At 44.2% G+C, this 18480-nt stretch overlaps 1 protein-coding gene and 1 long non-coding RNA gene across 6 annotated transcripts in view; one reads left to right on the top strand and one right to left on the bottom strand.

Moving 5' to 3' along the window:
- Positions 1-17661, top strand: part of LOC120458622 (rap guanine nucleotide exchange factor 4) — a 38525-nt gene extending 20864 nt beyond the window's left edge. For 2 of the 4 annotated variants that reach the window (XM_039646336.2, XM_039646370.2), the window contains 16 exons: positions 5176-5322; positions 9335-9386; positions 9657-9754; positions 10009-10095; positions 10162-10303; positions 10360-10552; positions 10653-10798; positions 10996-11140; positions 12028-12204; positions 12380-12541; positions 13250-13611; positions 13669-13922; positions 13988-14158; positions 14336-14469; positions 14543-14892; positions 14956-17661. In XM_039646336.2, the coding sequence (XP_039502270.1) occupies positions 5176-5322; positions 9335-9386; positions 9657-9754; positions 10009-10095; positions 10162-10303; positions 10360-10552; positions 10653-10798; positions 10996-11140; positions 12028-12204; positions 12380-12541; positions 13250-13611; positions 13669-13922; positions 13988-14158; positions 14336-14469; positions 14543-14892; positions 14956-15083 (2748 nt within the window). In that variant the 3' untranslated portion in view covers positions 15084-17661. Of the gene's footprint in view, positions 1-2257; positions 2489-2552; positions 2696-5175; positions 5323-8956; positions 9265-9334; positions 9387-9656; positions 9755-10008; positions 10096-10161; positions 10304-10359; positions 10553-10652; positions 10799-10995; positions 11141-12027; positions 12205-12379; positions 12542-13249; positions 13612-13668; positions 13923-13987; positions 14159-14335; positions 14470-14542; positions 14893-14955 lie in introns of those variants that run through there. The other 2 variants (XM_039646361.2, XM_039646354.2) reach the window with 2 other exon arrangements.
- Positions 3183-17796, bottom strand: LOC120458657. Of its 2 annotated transcripts, XR_005617214.2 has the most exons (3): positions 17660-17796; positions 3655-3868; positions 3183-3365 (listed from the first exon to the last, which is right to left on the bottom strand). It is a non-coding gene; the product is annotated as an uncharacterized LOC120458657 (long non-coding RNA). The 2 variants fall into 2 exon arrangements; XR_005617213.2 differs by lacking the exon at positions 17660-17796 and adding an exon at positions 4426-4612 and having other exon boundaries at positions 3183-3868.
- Positions 17797-18480: the final 684 nt, after the last annotated feature.

Genomic DNA, 18480 nt, shown 5'->3' with positions numbered 1-18480 from the left:
TGAAAAATGTGTAGATATTTTTTCACATTTTAGTTAGTCTTGTAAATTTGTCGATTTGCCAAAAAACTTTTTGCTACGCCCACTCTAACGCTCACAAACCGGCAAAAACGGTCAGTTTTAAAGAGTCTCGTTCGCACATCCACTAGCTGAGTGGGTATCAGATAGTCGGGCAACTCGACTACAGCGTTTTTTCTTGTTTTTGTTTTATTATATTATTTTTTTTTTACCAATTTCTACCGATATTTTAGAAAATGTTGATATTTCCACCAGCTGAGTAACGGGTATCTTATAGTCCGGGTACTCGACTATAGCATTCTCTCTTTTGTTTTTTTGTATATTCGGCTGTTCTGTTACGCAGAAAATGGAACAGACATTCAAAATGTATTTTATGCCCCTACGGAATAGTATTATCTCATCTTCTCTAAACTATGCAGGTAGGGAAATGTTTATCTAACTTCAGAGCCGCATGCAACGCGTGGAAATTGAGGCAAGTGCATAAAGCTGGGAAAATCAGGGTCATTTAAATTGTGCGGTGTAATGGGCGCGGCTCTAACGGGTATAGGAACAGAAAATGTACTTTTATAAAAATAATTATATTCTCTCTTACGGCCACTAGCTCATCATCCGGCTATAGATACCGTTTATACACTTTTAGGCGGATTAAAAACCACAAACAAGTGAATATTTTCCAATTAATAACTGATGACCTAATTAGCATAATTAATTGGACAAACAACGCAGTCAGTGATTTATTCAAACGGCCGAATATGTGAATGATATAGGTGGTACTTGTATCTGGCGGATACACGCTGCCTGAGCATCCAACAGTGAGCAGTGTGAGCAATCTTTGACTTGGTCTGGCACTTAGCCCTACCTTCGCTGTGGGAGGGCGAACTAAATTTAATTACTAGCCCGGAAAAAAAACAAGTGCGGCTATACAAAACAAGTGGAAAACCACCGACATGAAGATAAAGCACAACTGAAATAAAAGTGTCAAGGTTGTTCAACCCATGCCATAAAGTATTTCAACTGTTTAAAGCCACAACTTTAAGGTTGCTTGGCCCGAAAACTTTCAATTCCCAACCAGCCACATCTCATCTGAAATTCCATTAGTCCGAGCACCATCACCGTTAGTCGCTCGCATCGACATCGCCATCGCCATCGCCCAAACTTAAGTCCACATCCTTGTTTGCCCAACTGAATTGGCCCGAGTGCTGCAATGCGAGACAAACTGCAGCAGCATCAAATGTTGCAGCAGCAGCAGTAGTAGTAGCAGCATCAGCATCAGCATCAGCATCAGCAATTGCAACTGCGACGGACGGAAGCGTGCTCATATGTCCGTAAAAAGTTTTTCAAGCGCGCCAGTAAACAAAAAGTCGACTGGACGTGGGATACTGGCCAAAAAAACAATGCATGTGGCATGGCCAGGGACAGGGCTTAGGTTTCATCGCCACTATCGCTATCGCTATTGCTTTAGCTGTGGGTATGGATACGAGCATGTCCGCCGACATGGATATGCACATGGACATGGACATGGCCACGGTCTGTGCCCGGAACTCTTGCGCGGATTAATTGCATGCACCAAACGTCACCAAAGGCTGTTTTTGCATGCCAGCATATCGCTATGATGAGGCAGCTGCACACCGACTTCGTGATGCCCTCGCAAGCAATTTTATCTCTTAAGTTAAGTTTGCTTGTTGCTTGAAACTGCCAATGAAATTATAACATTGGTTAGATTTACTTGTTTGTTATTGTAGAGTGGCAATTATCCAAGAAAATAATGAAATACAATTTTTTTGGTAGAAGCTAAGATAATTAATTGTTGAGCTACGCAAAAAATTCATATGAACACCTACGAGTGTGAGAAATGACGATGTATCTACCAATCCCAGTAACATAAATCACCCCATTCTCGGATTCCTTTTCTGATAACTAATATTTGGCAGTCAGTTATGGGACATAGATGGTCAATTGAGCTGTCACAACACAGAACGTTCCAATTTGCTGCTGCTGATTTTGCAGGTGTTGCTGTTGCTGTTGCTGTTGGCCACACTCGAGCAGCTTGCAACATCGCGTTGCACAAAAGCCGGCCACATGCAACATAGTCTCTGCCAGTTCCGCTGACTTCCAGCCGCTGCTCAGTTGCCGCCGTCAGTTGCCATCTACTTCGATTTCAGTTCGCTATGTGAGTCGCTGCCGCGCGGTTGCAAAAGCTCGAGTACTGATACTGAAACTGAAACTGGCTGGGAAGCTGGCTAAAAGAGCGGCTAATCGAGGCCCGAAGTGACACGCGTCCAAGTCGTTTATCAATGGCAGCTGTGGAGCTTGCGGGTCCGGAATGCTGGCCATATATTTTTGGCAGCGCGTGCTTGCGTTTTAGCCTAGTTAGTGGGAGGTCGCTATTTTGAGCTCACGTCCACAACCTGCAATCAAAAGCAGCAGCGGCCAACAGACCACGCCAAACCATCAACAATTCCATTTAAGCCGGGTAACGTGTTGCCTTTTTCGTTGTTTTTGTGGGCTGTTTATACATATTTTCAAATGTCGCTCAGCTGCATTTGAATATGCAAAACTGCCCGAGTGTCCAAAATCCACAAACTGAGTTCCACTGGCGGCTCCAGTGAGCGGAGGGAAAATGCTATTTCGTCGCAGTTGTACGTATAACGTGGAGCAATCAACGCGACATTATGCAAAGGTAAAACATTGCATTGCAACCCCGCATTTATGTAAAGAAAACGAAACGAGAAAAATACGTGCTCACACACGGCTATAGATACCGGAGCCATCCCAATCGTTGATACCACCATACCACCGTGCAATAACCGTGTTTTCGACTCCATATCATCCGCAGATATAAGTTGGCAATAACCGCATTACCCCACAGCGATAGCCATGTTTCTGAAACGTTTTAAAGTAATATCCCAGAGGATCCTCAAAAGAGTAAAATCTGAACCCAGAAAAGAAATCCGATCAGCATTAAGTATTTTCAGCTACTACTACAATAAAAGGTGACTTTATAGAGCATACAAATTTGCAAACAGCTTTGATTCAATTTCCTCAATGTCGTCATCATTAAAGTCCAATTGTTTGGAAATGTTCTCAGTTAGTGGAATATTCGGGTATTCTATTTATTTTTAAAGAGTCAGTTATCACACAATAAAATAATCCCTCGGTTCATTTGTATATTTCGATAGGAAATAAAGTTTTTATTCTGATAAATCAATCAAGTTATTTTGAGCACCAACTGAGTTCCACTGCACCAATCCAAACCCATGACCAAAGTCATCGTGGCTTTGTCACAACGTATGGTTACCGTTTTTCTGCTTTCTGCAATCCAGAAAATGCAGAGAAATGCCATGAGAATCCTAGAGAATACTGATTTTCTTTTAATATATACCCAACTACTATAAATTAAAACCCCGCTTAATAAAACAATTGCCAATCGACTGAAAACTGTAAGTAATTCACACAAGTTCATGTAACAGATCCTCCCATTGAATGACTAGGATATCCCCGTTGACTGCGAAAGTAGGGGCGGTACGATAAATATAGAGCTGCTTTACACTTGTTATATTAGACTCAATCTTCAGCACGTTAAATGAAAATAAGCTTAGGCAAACGCCCACAGAGCCTTTTCCAAACTGGCAAACTCACAAAGCTGGGCAGCTTTCCAAATGTTATTGTTTGAGCGTAAATTCAATTCAGTTCTCCCCGGCTCCAGGAAATTGCGAGAGGGAAATGCTGGTTGACAAAATCCGTTGTCCGTCGGCTGCTTTTCATTGCGCTCCATCTCTTTCCGCTCGCCGCAAGCCGTCTCTTTCTGCCGCCAGCCGCCGTCTCTTTCTGCGTCTGTGGGTCAACTTTGGTGCTGCAATAAATTAGAAAGCAATCAGATTCAGCTTAGGGGCGGGGGGAGGGCGTGGCAGACTCTTTTTGACGCTTGTCAAAAACGAAAAGCCGCAATAAATCAGCAGAAAAGCGAGTGAAGTTGGCCAAAAGAAAGGTGCCACAACAGCAGTTTGGCAATTACACAGGCCGGGAATTAATTAAAGTATATTTTATGGTCTCCGTGGCCCTTAATAACTGTGCACCCATGTGTTGTTGGGTCGGGTAATGCGAGTTTAACAATTTCTGCGGTCGCTCGCAAGTCTTGTTAAGCCAATTACACGGCACGACCAAGATTCCCGTGTTCTCCGATTCTCGGATTCTCGGATTCTCGGCTGCCATTGAAACGGGTCTGCGAAGCCCTTGGGGCTTCAAGTACCAGGCAGCGAGAAGTGTGGCCCAGAACTCCGGGAAGTCTGGTGGAAGTGGAATGGTGGGAACACAAACAGTTTGATGCAAGCGCGGCTGGCTAATTTAAAGTGTCATTGCAATGTTGCGGTTAGACAGCTGCAATCCGCGTTTGTTGCCTCAGTGCCTCACCAATGAAGAGTGCTGCATATCCTCCTTGGTTCCACTTCCCGGTTTCCAACTGGGCGCTGTGGTGCTTCAGAGTCCGTGGTTTTGCGGAAAATGCGACAATGAAGCGATTACACAGTTTTAAGCAAATGTTTGTCCCTGCCACCACGAGCAAATTGCGGCCATTTGCGTTAATTGTGCAAGATGCCAGCGAAAGATAAGCCCAAGACTGTAGCAGCCAAGCCACCGCAGAGTGCGGCATCTTCAGAGATGTTTTTTAGGTGGGTGCCAAATTTCGGATACCCTCACTGAACCTACTCATAGTTAGTGTAAAGTACCATGGATAGAGAAAACAATATAATATTTTGAAATTATTATTTCCCTAAAAGAAGCATAATTGTTGAATCATTTAGGCGATAAAGTAGTGAGTATACGAGTACAAGAAGACAACTCATTAAAAGAGTAGAACAGTACTTCAAATGCATTTCAAGATGATTTCAAATATAGAATATTTGAAGAGATTTTCGTTTACAAAAGTTCTTAATATTTTAAGAGAGAATCGTTAACAAAAGTTCTTATCTTGAGTTAGATTTATATATTTAGAGAGCATCACTGCTACTTGGCTGAAAATGTCGGTTGCTTCTTTTCTCCTTAAGAAAACAATTATTTCAGATTTCTCATTCGGGAAGTACCTGGTACTTAAACTAGATTTCTTTGAGTCCAACCTGAGCGCAGTCTAACTTTTTGTTTGCACTTCTATTTATTTATTTGCAGAGCGCAGTTACCCTGTGCAACCTGGGCGTGGGTGCCACATTTGGGGAGTCCGTACTGCACGACTTGCCGCGGGACAGCACCGTTGTGACGAAGACCACCTGCGAGCTGCTGCGGGTGGAGCAGCAGGACTTTCGACTCATCTGGGAGGTAAGTTTGGGGTACTTAATCGATTTTCGCCCTGTTTTCGCACATTCCACTTCTGTGAGAGGCTTCAATACGTCTGTTCTTTTAATGGTTTGCCAAAATGATATGCAAAAATTCGAGAAGGTTTTCCCCTGTCATTGTGGAAAATATTTAATTAAAATTTCAACTAACATTTAATGAAGCGTGGGCCCAGAAACATACTTTCCCAGGAATCCCCGGCCTAAGCCCAAAAACACATGGCTAGTAATTTGGACCCCTGGCGCCGTTAAGTGCTCTGGCTTTGCCGCAGAGTGGGGCATTAAGCCAAGTTCTCCCGTGGGCTAAGTAGTTCTTTGTTTCCCATTTACTTACGAGTATGTATGTACATATGTATATGTAGGATGGCATTAGAAGGTAATGGCGGGCTTAGGCATTGCAATGCATCATTGTGGCCGTGTCGCATGTTTCCGCGCACTTGGATGGATTGACAGGACTCTGGGGAGTGGATAATTAATTGGAAAGGCTTTCTGGTAAACCAGGCGGGTTATTCAGATAGTTTCGATTGGCCTAATTTCCAAATGGCAAATGCCTTGGAGCGGAAAATGAATTATATTTGCATTTGGCATGCCACAAGGCTGGAATGTGGTTAAGCATCTTTTTGACTACAGTCAACCACAACATGGCTTACATATGCCAAAATGTAAATATTTGAGAGGGCCACACAACCGGGCAAAAAGGTGCACTGAGAATAACGCAAGCTAGAAATACACATAAAATAAACCACAAGATGCGTCGATTTCCCAATTACTTGACGCCCTTTTTTCTGCCAGTGTCCGAATGCAAATCCCACTAACAATGCCATTCAGCCAGGACCCCAAGTCATCTCCTGCGGCAGCCACAAAAGGTATGAGCCCGGCACACAGGCGAGCAACAAGAATTAGAAAGGGTCGTCTGTTTACCTTATTTGTGAGGAGGAAAGCAGTCAGGGGAAGGGAAAGGAGACCGGGAGCAGGAGGAGGAGAGGAAACCCCAAAACCAAATTGGGGAGAATACTATTTTGCAACTTTATGCCAGCATTGGCTTACCCCAGAGGCAGCCCCAGTTGAGCTGAGCTGAGCTGAACTGAACTCCACTGAACTGAACGATAACAAAGTAGCTGCGACAGCAGGGCCACCACATGTCACGTATACGCAGTGTGCAACAATGAAGTGAAAGTCGATGGCGGAAGCTGTGGATGCTGTGGATGCAGGACCATAAAAATGCGAACTGGGGGCGTTTTGCCACTGCGATTGCCACTGCGTAAATGCGATAAAATCAGGGGGCAAATTGAAGGGGGAATAAGAGGAATATTCGCAAGAGCTCCATGGATATAAGCCATTGAGTTCATGGAACTTGTCATCCTTGGCTCGTCCCGCCCACTTTACAGCACAGTCGAGCATTTGATTTGTGCGCAAATATTTGCTCGTGAGGGCCAAATTGAAAATGTCTTTGAAAGCCATTGTGGTTGCATACGGCGGGTGAAAGGGAATTTCGGGTTAATTACCAGTCTCATTTCACCGAAGCTCGGGCACAAAACCAAATACCAGTCCACTTTCCTTTCATTGGCTGCCAATTACTCCGGACAAGCCAATTCCACTCGGATTGGAATTGGCATCGGGATAGCGATTGCGATTGGAAAAATGCAAGAAGTCGGTTCCAATTTGAGCCCAAGTCAGATGCAGGAATGGCATCAATAGCGGAAATTACAGTTGCAACTTGCAGCCAATTCCCAGTTAGCTGACGAGGCTCAATGCGATTCAGTGCCACTTGGTTGCCAAGTATTTGCATTTAATTTCGGGCGTGTTTTATGTTCTGGCCGTCGTCGCAACTACGGCATTGCCAAACATGTGGTCTGCGTAATAACCAGGCCATAAATATTGCATCAAGAGCCCCGTGGCATGCACAGTTGCATGTCCATGGTCACGGGGCTATTTATTTATGCACGAACGCAAGTTGCACATGTGAACCCGCAAGGGAGTTAGATGGATGGAGAAAGGACTTAAAGGCGTCGATCAATTTAAATTGCATCAATGTTTTAAGCACTGCTCATTGGTACTCCATGGTAAATCCAAGGGATTTTCTCGATAGTCCTGCTGCACTCTGTCGTGTGTTATTTTCCTTTGGTTAAGTTGCCGGAAGAAGCCATAAATTCCGTTTATTAGTTCAGATGGCTTGGCTTCCTTGTTCCATTGAAGGGATAGAAAACGTAGTATAAACCTAGATTTCTACAAGGAAAGCATACGCCTGCTTGCTCTCTACTATGTTTGGAAATAGAAAGAAATAAATGAGCCATTGTCTTTATTGTCTTTATGATTTAATAAAAAGAAAGTCTTTTAGGTTAGTACTCTTGTACTCTTGCATTTCAACCCAGTGGCAGCTAGACAAGTATTTAAAAATGTTTATTTTTTTCGAACAAGAAAGAACGCCTTGGTAGAGCTCTTTTACAATTTTATCACCGTAAAACGCTTAAAAATAACAATGTATGAGCTCATAAAGAATTGTTTGCATTTTAGCTGATAAGAAATATTTTCACAAGCCTTAGAAAATAGCTTTAAACTCAAATGGCAGAGACCACTACATATTAGTTAAATAAATGTATAACCTCGCAGGATTTTAGAATCCCATAACAAAATATCCTCTATATTGAATAAAAAGCTTCCTTTGCTTTAGTTGGCTCAGTTAACCTAAACTCCAATTATACATATTAATGAAACCTCGCAGCGTTAATCAGCAGAGGCCAATGTAGAGTTTGCAAATTGAAAAAGCACCAGGTAACATCACAGTCCAATTACCACGTTCGACTTTCAAGGCGAAGGCTCTCCCCCCCCTCGAACCCCACTCCAAGTATAGAACTCTTTGGAGCCCCCGGGGGGTGGCACTCATTGCGGCGTGCGTTTGATAAGGAAGCGAGTTTAATTAGCTTCGAAGGCGAAGGCGAAGGCGACGCCAAAGCAGCGTAAGTCGCTTATCGACGGGCGGAACACGAAGAGTTGCCAGGCGTCTTGGCTTTGATTTTAACCCATTTCAAGCTAATGAGACTCGTTAAGTGCGGGAAATCGAGGAATCGAGAGTACAACATTTGACTTTCATGTTTTATTAATGGACAGAGGGAAACGTCTCGACTGCCAGATACCGTTACACACTTAATAAGATTAAAACATAATGTACTTTTGCATTAAGGTGAAGCAAGCTAGTTATTTTAATTTTACAAGGATTTTAAGCTACCGACATGTAAGCACAATCAGCAGAAATTAAAAAATAAATCAAAAAGGTTTTAAAAATGTTCTTTCTAAGATCTCCTGTAACTTTGCTTTAACTCTCCATATGTCCCATCGCTATATAATATAAATTTGTTTACTTTGTTAAGTAATGTGTTTATATTATTTTATATTTAAAGCATATTAAGGGCACTCTATTGCTCTCGTAAAATTTTTCAAGTTTTCTTAAAAAAAATCTTTTTTAAGAATATGTGTTGGCGCCCATTGGGTTAAATATGTTTGTTAAATACATGAACGTTGTAGGGGCTTTGGCAACCCTTGTGCCTGATAAGTAATTGCAAACACCGAACGGCGTTCGTGTGTTTGTCACCTCCTGACGCTATCAGTACATGGAGAAGCGTTTGGCAGCAATTACCTGCGAGCTTGAACTCCGCTCCCAAGTGAAAGTGAACCCCGCTCCCAGAGCTCTTCCCACATGGTAGTCGGCCAGCGGAGCTGGTCCACGCAGACTGTGGCCGGCAGTGAGCTGGTCCCTGGTGTCCTTCTGCTCCGCTACCGACGCCACAGCGGCGGGGAGGAGCAGGCGACCAAGGCCACCAAGGCCACAGCTGGCGCCACTTCCGCCACTTCCGCCGCCGTCAAGCGGCGAAGGCAGCTGGAGCGTGGACAGATGACGCGTCCTGCGTCGATGGCATTCGAAATGAGCAACGTAATTGGCATCACAGAGCAACCAGACCCAAGTGCCCACTACTAATGGCTAAATACGCTTTCCATTGCAGAAAAACAAGGAGTTAATGAATGACATATTCACCAACTGCAAGTTGAAGAACGGTATGTAGACAAAAGATCCAATTTGGTTCCTATAAAATGCTTTCGCATGACTAACACTGAGTGTACTGCTTATCTGCTTTTTGTATTATTTGAAAAACATATTTGGTCATATATATTGTGGTCACGCTTTGTGATCCATTAAGACGATTATTTGCTTTGAAAACTTTCATAAATTCGGTACTCTCTGCTATTCATTTGCAAACTGACTGCGTTCAATTATTGAACGCTACATTACTGAACCATCTTGAACCATGATGGCTGCCTCTTCAGGTTTTGGACCGAGTGTACAGGCAACAGCCGCAGCCACATCGCCCACAAAGAGACCCCTCAGCCCCGACCACCCGAACCCAGCGCTGCCCATTACCGAGGTAAGATGTGTAGAAGGGCACAAGGAGGAAGCTGAGGAAGCTAGCGGAGCCCCACCGTGGAACTCACATAAATAACAAAAATGTAATGTCCTGACATAGACGACGACAAATGAGTTAATTTGCTGCTCCAGAGGCCGTCAGGGGAATTACAAAATATTTATGTGGTTTCCATGCGGAAGTGACTCCTCTCCTAAGCATTTGACATTTCGTATGGACTTTTGAGAACGGTAGTTGAAAGTGTTTGAAATTTCCAGACGCCGAGTCCTGCTATGAACCGCATGGGCTGGGCCCTACGCACACTACTCGTCGCCGACAACTCCAGCTGTCTGAAGGATCGAAAGGTGAGTGTGCCCGGGCACGGAGTGAGAGGTGTCATCATTGGTATGCTAATTATGCCACCTGACCAGGTATCCGGCAAGCTAATCCGCAAGTGCGCCCCCGGCACCGAGCTCGTCGACTGGCTGGTCAACCTCTCGCCCATCGTCCACACTCGCGCCCAGGCGGCTGGCATGTGGCAGGCGCTCCTCGAGGAAGGAGTTCTCGCACACGGTTAGTTCCACCCGACTCTGTTCAATCTCCATTTCGTAATCGATGTCCCACCGCAGTCAACAAGGAGCAGCCCTTCAAAGACAAGTGCTTCCTCTATCGCTTTCGCCTCGACGAGGAGGGCGGCACGGCGGCAGCGGGCGTGCCCCAGGCGGACGATCTCGGAGCGGCCAACGAGCACATCCGCGAGGCGCTGAGCGCACTCTTCCAGCGCGGACCGGACGCCACTCTGCGTATGATATTGCGCAAACCGTAAGTACGGAGGTGCTCCACCCCAGAAGGCTTTTCTGGGAATAGCCACAAACTTTACCTTACAAAGATCCCTTCACATCTTGTAATCCCCAATTCGCAGTTCGCACGAACGGACTTCGGAGGAGCTGGAGCTGGTGTTCGAGGAACTGGTCCACATCGCCGCACTCTCCCACTTGTCGACCAGCATAAAGCGGGAGCTGTCGTCGATTTTCGTGTTCGAGGCTCACGCCCAGGCAGGAACAATATGTGAGTATCTGGCCGCAGGATAAACAGCTCCCAGGCTGCGGAGTTGTGATTTCCGAAGGCGGCGGAAGTTGGCAAACTTTTTAATTAAAACCCGGCTAATTATGGCCCAATAATGGGTCAGCCAACCCAGCAACTTCAGCGCAGCTATATGTAGTAACGAGGAGTCTTAACCCTTAACACTCTTAACCCACTAACAGTATTCAATCAAGGCGACGAAGGACGCTCCTGGTACATCTTACTCAAGGGGTCGGTGGACGTTGTGATACACGGCAAGGGGACTGTTGCCACTCTAAAGACTGGGGATGATTTCGGAAAACTGGCCCTGATTAACGACGCACCCAGGTGAGTGATGGCGCACGAGGAGTAGAGGCGCTTCCATTGAGCAATTGTTAACTGACTGCTCAATCTCTCCGAGCAAATCTTTTGAGAACCTCCCTATGTTGGACCCTTCTGTGGTGCCCACCTTCTTGTGGGCTGACAGCACAACGGACTTGACAATGGCCGCATAGCCACAATGGCCCGAACAAGCTATACTACGGCCCACTGGGTGCCACGGTCCAGATAACGGGCCACAAGGACCTCGATTTTAAGGCAAACAATTCAAAACTGAAACAAAGTATCAGCCCAGGCCACGTTCAATTTGTAAGCAATTTCGCAAAGCTGTCGCCTGAGCGATTGTCAAAGGCAGAAACTATCAAAGAGTTGTTAAATAATGGAACTCGCTTCCATTGTTTGCCGATAGAGATCTGAACAGAGGATGTCCAACTGGCAGGACCCGTTTTGTCTGCAGGCTCATTAATCCATATGCCCGTTTTAAATGCCCCAATAAAAGGATAACTAGTTTAAGCTCTCACTCGGCTTTTGGGTTAATTAAAATAGTCAAAGAGCTTGTTTGCCTTCAACAAACATAATAAATCGCGCTGCCGTGCACTGCAGTGCTCATATCAGCATGCAGGCCATAATTCCGTATATATCAATTGAGTTTATTTGCCAACTGCATGTGCAATGCATGTGCATCTGGCGCTGAAATCCAATTTAAAATATATTTCCCACTCTGCGGGGGTGGGCATGCCACCATCAACTGCATCCATCCCTCATATTTATGACTATTTACGCGTTTTCACCATATAAATGGGTAGCTACCCACGACGAAAGTCACGAGACTGTTGCTCAAACACTCCTTGAAACACATCGATCCCTAAGGTAGATCTTAACCCATCTTCCCGCAGAGCTGCAACCATCGTACTGAAGGAGAACAATTGCCACTTGCTGCGCGTGGACAAGGAACACTTCAACCGGATACTGCGTGATGTGGAGGCCAACACCCTGAGATTGCAGGAACACGGCAAGGATGTTTTAGTGCTCGAGCGCGTGGCAAAGCAACGTGGACAGCATTCGGCATTTAAGTGAGTGTCCACTCCATATTTAATGTGCCTCAAAATTAATTAGGAAGTACGAGTTTGATTTCATGGATTACGGCTGTGTTCGGTTTCTAAAAGTTAAAACTTAAACTTATTTCTAAAGCCAGCTACCTTACCTTCGCCTTAAAATGGAAATATATTTGAATATCTCTCCCCACAGATATACGGTGATGTCGGGCACGCCGGCCAAGATGCTGGAGCACCTGCTGGAGACGCGACTGGGCCAGTCCGTGGGTGGACTAGATCCCTTTTTGGACGACTTCCTGCTCACACACATCGTATTCATGCCAGTTGTTCAGCTGGTTGATGAATTGGCCAATTAATATCCTTTTCAAACAACAAAAATCACCGAAAAATTGTGTAAGCCCTTTAGGTTTTCCTTTTCAATTCCAGACACGTCCCAAAGCTTAAGCCCCTCCTTGAAGCTCTTTAAGACCCCATGTAGTAAGCCTAGCGTTTCCAAGGTTCGTTTAGCTAGGTCCTCCTCTTCAGTCAGTCAGTCAGTCAGTCAGGCTGCACTTAAAGTGCAAAAACGCACTTTTTATGCCGTCCATCTCGCGCCCTAGTCACGTTCTCCTGGATTTGAATTGAAAATTTCCACAGCCACAGTTTAAGTGCCCAGCCGCCACACATGACTCTGATACCGAGCTTTTGGGCTCGAGTGTAGCGGAAAATGCTAAAAAGCAACACTTCCGTTTCCAACTTCAGTCGAAACAAAGCCACAATGATGACTTGGGTCAGCATTTTCGTTTGGGGGTCCATGGGGTGGTGGGCTCTAGTCAATGAAGTTTGAAACTAATCTCACAATCTGCATCGAAATACGTGATGAGATTAACAAGCATAAAGTTAGCCAGAATGAGGGACAGAAATCAATAACCAGATTCCCAAGACGGGAAAACCACTTTGGTTTGGTTGGACTGACTGACCCAGTAAAGTTGCGCCGGACAGATTTTCAGGACCCAGCAAATTCTATTCCTAATCCAATTGACAATCCCAAACGAAATTGGTTTCCGCCTTAACCGCCGTGCACCTTCCATTGCGATGCCCATGAGGATGCCCAAACAGCCGAGGATCGGGAGTACATAATCAACTTCAAGAAGCGCGTAATCCAGTTCATGCAGAAGTGGGTAATGGCCGTCCGCCACGCGGCCTTCGAGGAGCCCAGCGTGTGCGACTTTATCGAGGACCTCGCCGCCGAGGTGGAGGCCGATCCGGACCTGAACGAGGAGACCAGCATAGTGCACAATGTGCTCACCCAAATGGCGCGCTACCAGGAGGACCGCAACCAGAACGCCGGTCAGAAGTGGAAGCTCCCGCCCAACGGCCAGCCCATCTGCCTCTTCAGTGGCAATGCGACGCCTTCGAAGACGGTCATCCGACCGGATGATGATAGTAAGTGCCCAATCAATAGTAATTGATATCACTCATTGTAAATTCCTGCTTTTGAAGTCATCTTCCGCGTCTACTGCGCCGACCACACCTACTGCACCTTGCGATTCCCCATGCACACCACGGCGGAGCTCATCAAGGCGTGTGCCGCCGACAAGCTGCAGCTGAACCGGGGTCCCGAGGATCTGGTCCTCGTCGAGGTGAAGTCCAACGGAGAACGGTCCGTGTTCAAGGACAACGATGTCAGCATACCCACTGGCTTGTCGCTCAACGGCCGCCTGTTCGTCTCCGTCAAGGACCACCTGGATGCCCTGGTAAGCGTTGGCCATCTTGGGTTTTTGGATGACCATTTGTTATACTTGCCGCATCCATTTCGCAGACCCAGCTGCAGGAGCAGGAGTGCCCCACAGAGGGCGTGGACATCGACCTGGAGATACTGAGCACCAAGGAGCTGGCCTACCACATCACCCTGTTCGAGTGGGACCTCTTCTGGGCCGTCCATGAATACGAATTGCTTTACCACACCTTCGGACGGCATCACTTTGGCAAGGTAGGAAGGCAAACTTTGCCGAAAGTCTCAGAAGTCTCGTTTTGCTAATTATTCTGCTACACACTGACCGCAAAATGCTGTCATTTGTCATTCGAGTTAGCCCAAAGTTTTGCCACTAGAACATACATACTAAAGATGGCCCAAAGCGCTGACTGAATTTTACACTCCCACCCGCAGATCACTGCCAACTTGGATGTGTTCCTCCGCCGATTCAACGAGGTGCAGTACTGGATTGTCACCGAACTGGTGTCCACTCCCAGTCTGAGCAAACGCGTCGGTCTGGTCAGGAAGTTTATCAAGCTGGCCGCGTAGTAAGTTAAAGCCAACTTAGAAACACCCTTTCCAGCAAAAGACGGAGAAGTAAACTCTTTTATCTCGTTACAGCTGCAAGGAGTACCAGAACCTGAACGCCTTCTTTGCTGTGGTAATGGGTCTCTCCAACATGGCAGTGTCCAGGCTACAGCAGACTTGGGAGAAGATTCCCTCGAAGTTCAGGAAGATCTTCCAGGAGTTCGAGGCCCTGATCGACCCCAGTCGCAACCACAGGGCATACCGTGTGTTCGTGGGCAAGCTGCAGCCGCCGCTGATACCCTTCATGCCGCTCCTGCTGAAGGACATGACCTTCGCCCACGAGGGCAACAAGACCAGCCTGGACGGCCTGGTGAACTTCGAGAAGATGCACATGATGGCCCAGACGATGCGCACCATCCGCTTCTGTCGCTCCAGGAGTCTGGGTAAGACGCCCCATCACCCCATCTTCCAAGAGTTATTTGCTAATCGATTTTGATTTGGAACAGGGCTGGAGCCGCCATCGCCGAAGAGCGAGGGCGAGGTCAGGACGTACATTAGCAGCTTCCGCGTCATCGACAACCAGCGGGTACTCACCGCCATGTCCCAGAAGGTGGAGCCCACCAGGAAGCTCTAAGCCCATGTGGAGCAGTCATCCGATTAGCCTGTAGCGCGTATTAAGTGTCTAACCCTAGTGTGTGTTAATCAACCGCAATTAGCTGCACAGTTATGAGCTTAGCCGGGTTGTTGTTGCCTTCCAAGAGCCAATTGGGCCACGGCCACCACAGTCCGGAAAAACTTTTATCCGCATCCTCATTTTCATTCTCATCCTCATCTGCATCCGCATCCGCATTAGCATAAGCTACAGTGTACTATATCTATGACCCGACCAGGAACTATCTCATCTTCTAATGAACTGAAACCCAAACGCATTTCAATGCAAACGAGAAACTTGTTGCTTTAGTACAAAACGATAGATGGAAAACATAAATTGAAATTCAGGAAACCGCGGTTCCCCGCGGAAACCGAAACGAATAAAAACAAAACTTGGACGCGTGTGATACTAAACATTTATAGGAGGCAACATCAAAAGAAGCACAACTATACTATACTGCATAATTTCCCACAAAACATTACTCTATAAATCCTGCACGAGCTGGTAGAATAGTTTGTAAAATGGTACAACGTATCCGAATCCGAGAGCATGGAATCTATATTTTTATAAACCATAAACTGAAACCAACTATTAACAGTCTAATTAAAGCTAGTTATTAGCATGTAAGCTACGTAGCAGATAAGTTACTTTAATTATATTTTTAAATCTTTTTTTCTTATTGCCCCTTTCCCTTTTTGCGGCAACCAGGAAATAAAATACGAAACCATTTATTAATATTTATTTACACAATCCCAATTGGTTTTATTTTGTATAAAAGTCATACGTTTTCTATGCTTTGTTAGATAAGGAAGTGCAAGTGCATTCAAATAATTAAACACTGGAGAGGGACCTTATTAGTTGTAGTCATGTACATACATAGAAATATGAGAAATATTTATAATTATTTATTACACGTGCAACTGTAAGTCCCCATAAAATATGGGCAATACTACTCAAAATAGTCGTTTTTAGATCTCACAATTCGAATGCAGGTAATCAATTGTGAAAGAGTTTCCTTTAGTCCAATAAATTATGTGTGTAGAACTCTGTGGTTCTTTACCAAGTATAAAATGTATTTATCGAAGACGTGGTTTTGACACTACCTATTTTTCGAACACAACTGTACAACAAATGTATGTTTATCCAGCGTATTACAATAGTCGGTAGCCGGAAGCCGTAGAGTACGAGGGGCCTTGAGTACCCTATGAATTTAATTTTTGAATTTATATTTTATATTGCCCGGATAAAGAAGAAACGTCCGTCTGCGTCAACGAAAGGCCGAAGCATCGAGATCATAAGTGGGCTTTATATTTGGATCAGCCAATACAACTTGACTTTTTTAATAGTAAGCTAAACACGTTATTATTATATTATACTATCCTAAGATCGGGTATTCGACTATATAGTTTTTCGCCTTTATAAGCAAACCTCAGTCACTAGTCATACTTGTAGTTAACAATCTAACCCAACTCCTCTCCCAAGTAAAGGTCTCTCAAACAACGATTTATCACGTAAACGCCATTCCTAGATGTAACCAAAACTTTGACCATGAACTTTTACGTAGAACGTAATGGTCGTATTAAATACATTCCTTTATGAAAACCAATCAAAATCAACCATATATTCAACTATAATCCAGTGGTTTCTCCTTAAAACAAAAACATAGCAAATGCAAACGATAACGATGCAAACAATAACACTTTTATAAATATAGCGAACCGATTTGAACGAAACAAAATTGTTTAGTTTATAGTTAATGAGATGTAAAAATTTCGAATTGATTTACAAGCAAAACAACACCAATTTTAGTATGGTACCGTTTGTAAGTAGAGTTGAAAAGCCATTAATTACTTTATCTACACCACGTACTACGGAAACGGGTAGTATCTATTGTGTAGGCGTTTTAAACCCGACGCAACCTTACAATCCTTTGAGGAAATATTCGAAATAAGCCAACTCTTTGGTGCTAATGGCACACGAAAAGTACATGTAACTATAAATGTTTATCAAGCGGATGCATTAATTTAGCATATGGACCGTAAAACCCATTTTAGTGTTAAGAAATCGTTTCCCACAACGGAAACTCCCAAAGTGTCAAATCCAAAAATGTTTCTACATTTTCAGTACTGCTATGTTGACGTAATACCAACAAAACACCACCACTATTGTTATTGTTGTGCACTTTCAATAATACGATTTACATGCTATATACTACATACATATATCAAATATGCTAGTACTCCAAAAGGGAAAATTTCAAATTTCACTTGTGATTCGATTTGACAATCTCAAAACCTAACTATACGAACTTTTGATTTTTCAAATATAGCCTAGGCACTTGCATAAATTCAAAATCATTGGGTAACTCACGGATGCACCAAAAAATTTATTCATGCTATACGTATATACCTCCGTTACCAAGATACCAAGATATAGCTAATGCCAATCAGTCGTAATCAGTCAGTAAATGTTTGAGCCGTAACTACATAGTTCTAACCACTTAATGTTCAAATCAATGTTTACATGTCTAACGCAAAACAATCTCGAAGTTTACTTACCTACCAAATAGTAAAGTAGATTAAATAGTTCGTAATTGGGATGACGAGACGGCTCCCAGAGCTCACAGTAAGAAGACAACACCAACCACTTAGAAGTAATGAATCCATCGAATTTGGTATTATTACTACCAGTTACGTAATCAACTACCGAGAATCCATACCCCGAAGTGAGAATTGTGCAATGCAGAGCAGATATTTCAATAGCAACCCTAAATGTTAAACCAAAGCGTAACAATATATAACTTTGAATGTCTAACATTTTGAACTCAACTAATATTCGAATAAAGATTTATGTGTTAGCAGGCTGCTACTTGGTTTTTATTTGTATTCAGGGGGCGAAATATTAATAACCATCACAATTTCTTGAATCAGCTTTACTTCTCTTCATAATTTTGGGCAATAAGGAATAGGAATTAGTTTTAGATTTCAATTAAAAACTAAAATGGAACTTAAAGTATTATAATTTAAGTTCCTATGGTATAACCTTGCAAATGCGCAGCAAAAACTCTATATATTTATCTAACAGTCATCTTTCAACGAAGATGATCACTCCTGCTCATTTTCCCGCCAACTCTTCTTCTCGCTTGCCGCTTGGCAACACTGCCGATCGTGACTCGATTAAATAATTGGGGAACATCTCACCAGCTTTGGTATACAAATAGAATTTAATGATTTCGTAATGCATATAAATTCATCTATTTAAATGATAAAATTACGCGTATTTTTCATGTAATATTCTTTTAAATCCCGCGAGACAATTCAACCCGCATTGAGCTTTCGAAAACGCCAGATCTAGTGAAAAAAGCCGAGCTGGCAACGCT

The sequence above is a fragment of the Drosophila santomea genome, chromosome 2L, assembly GCF_016746245.2.
Source record: "Drosophila santomea strain STO CAGO 1482 chromosome 2L, Prin_Dsan_1.1, whole genome shotgun sequence".
NCBI classification, from domain to species: domain Eukaryota; kingdom Metazoa; phylum Arthropoda; class Insecta; order Diptera; family Drosophilidae; genus Drosophila; species Drosophila santomea.
Note: the sequence above shows the minus strand (reverse complement) of the source record. Positions and strands in the feature narration are given on the sequence as shown.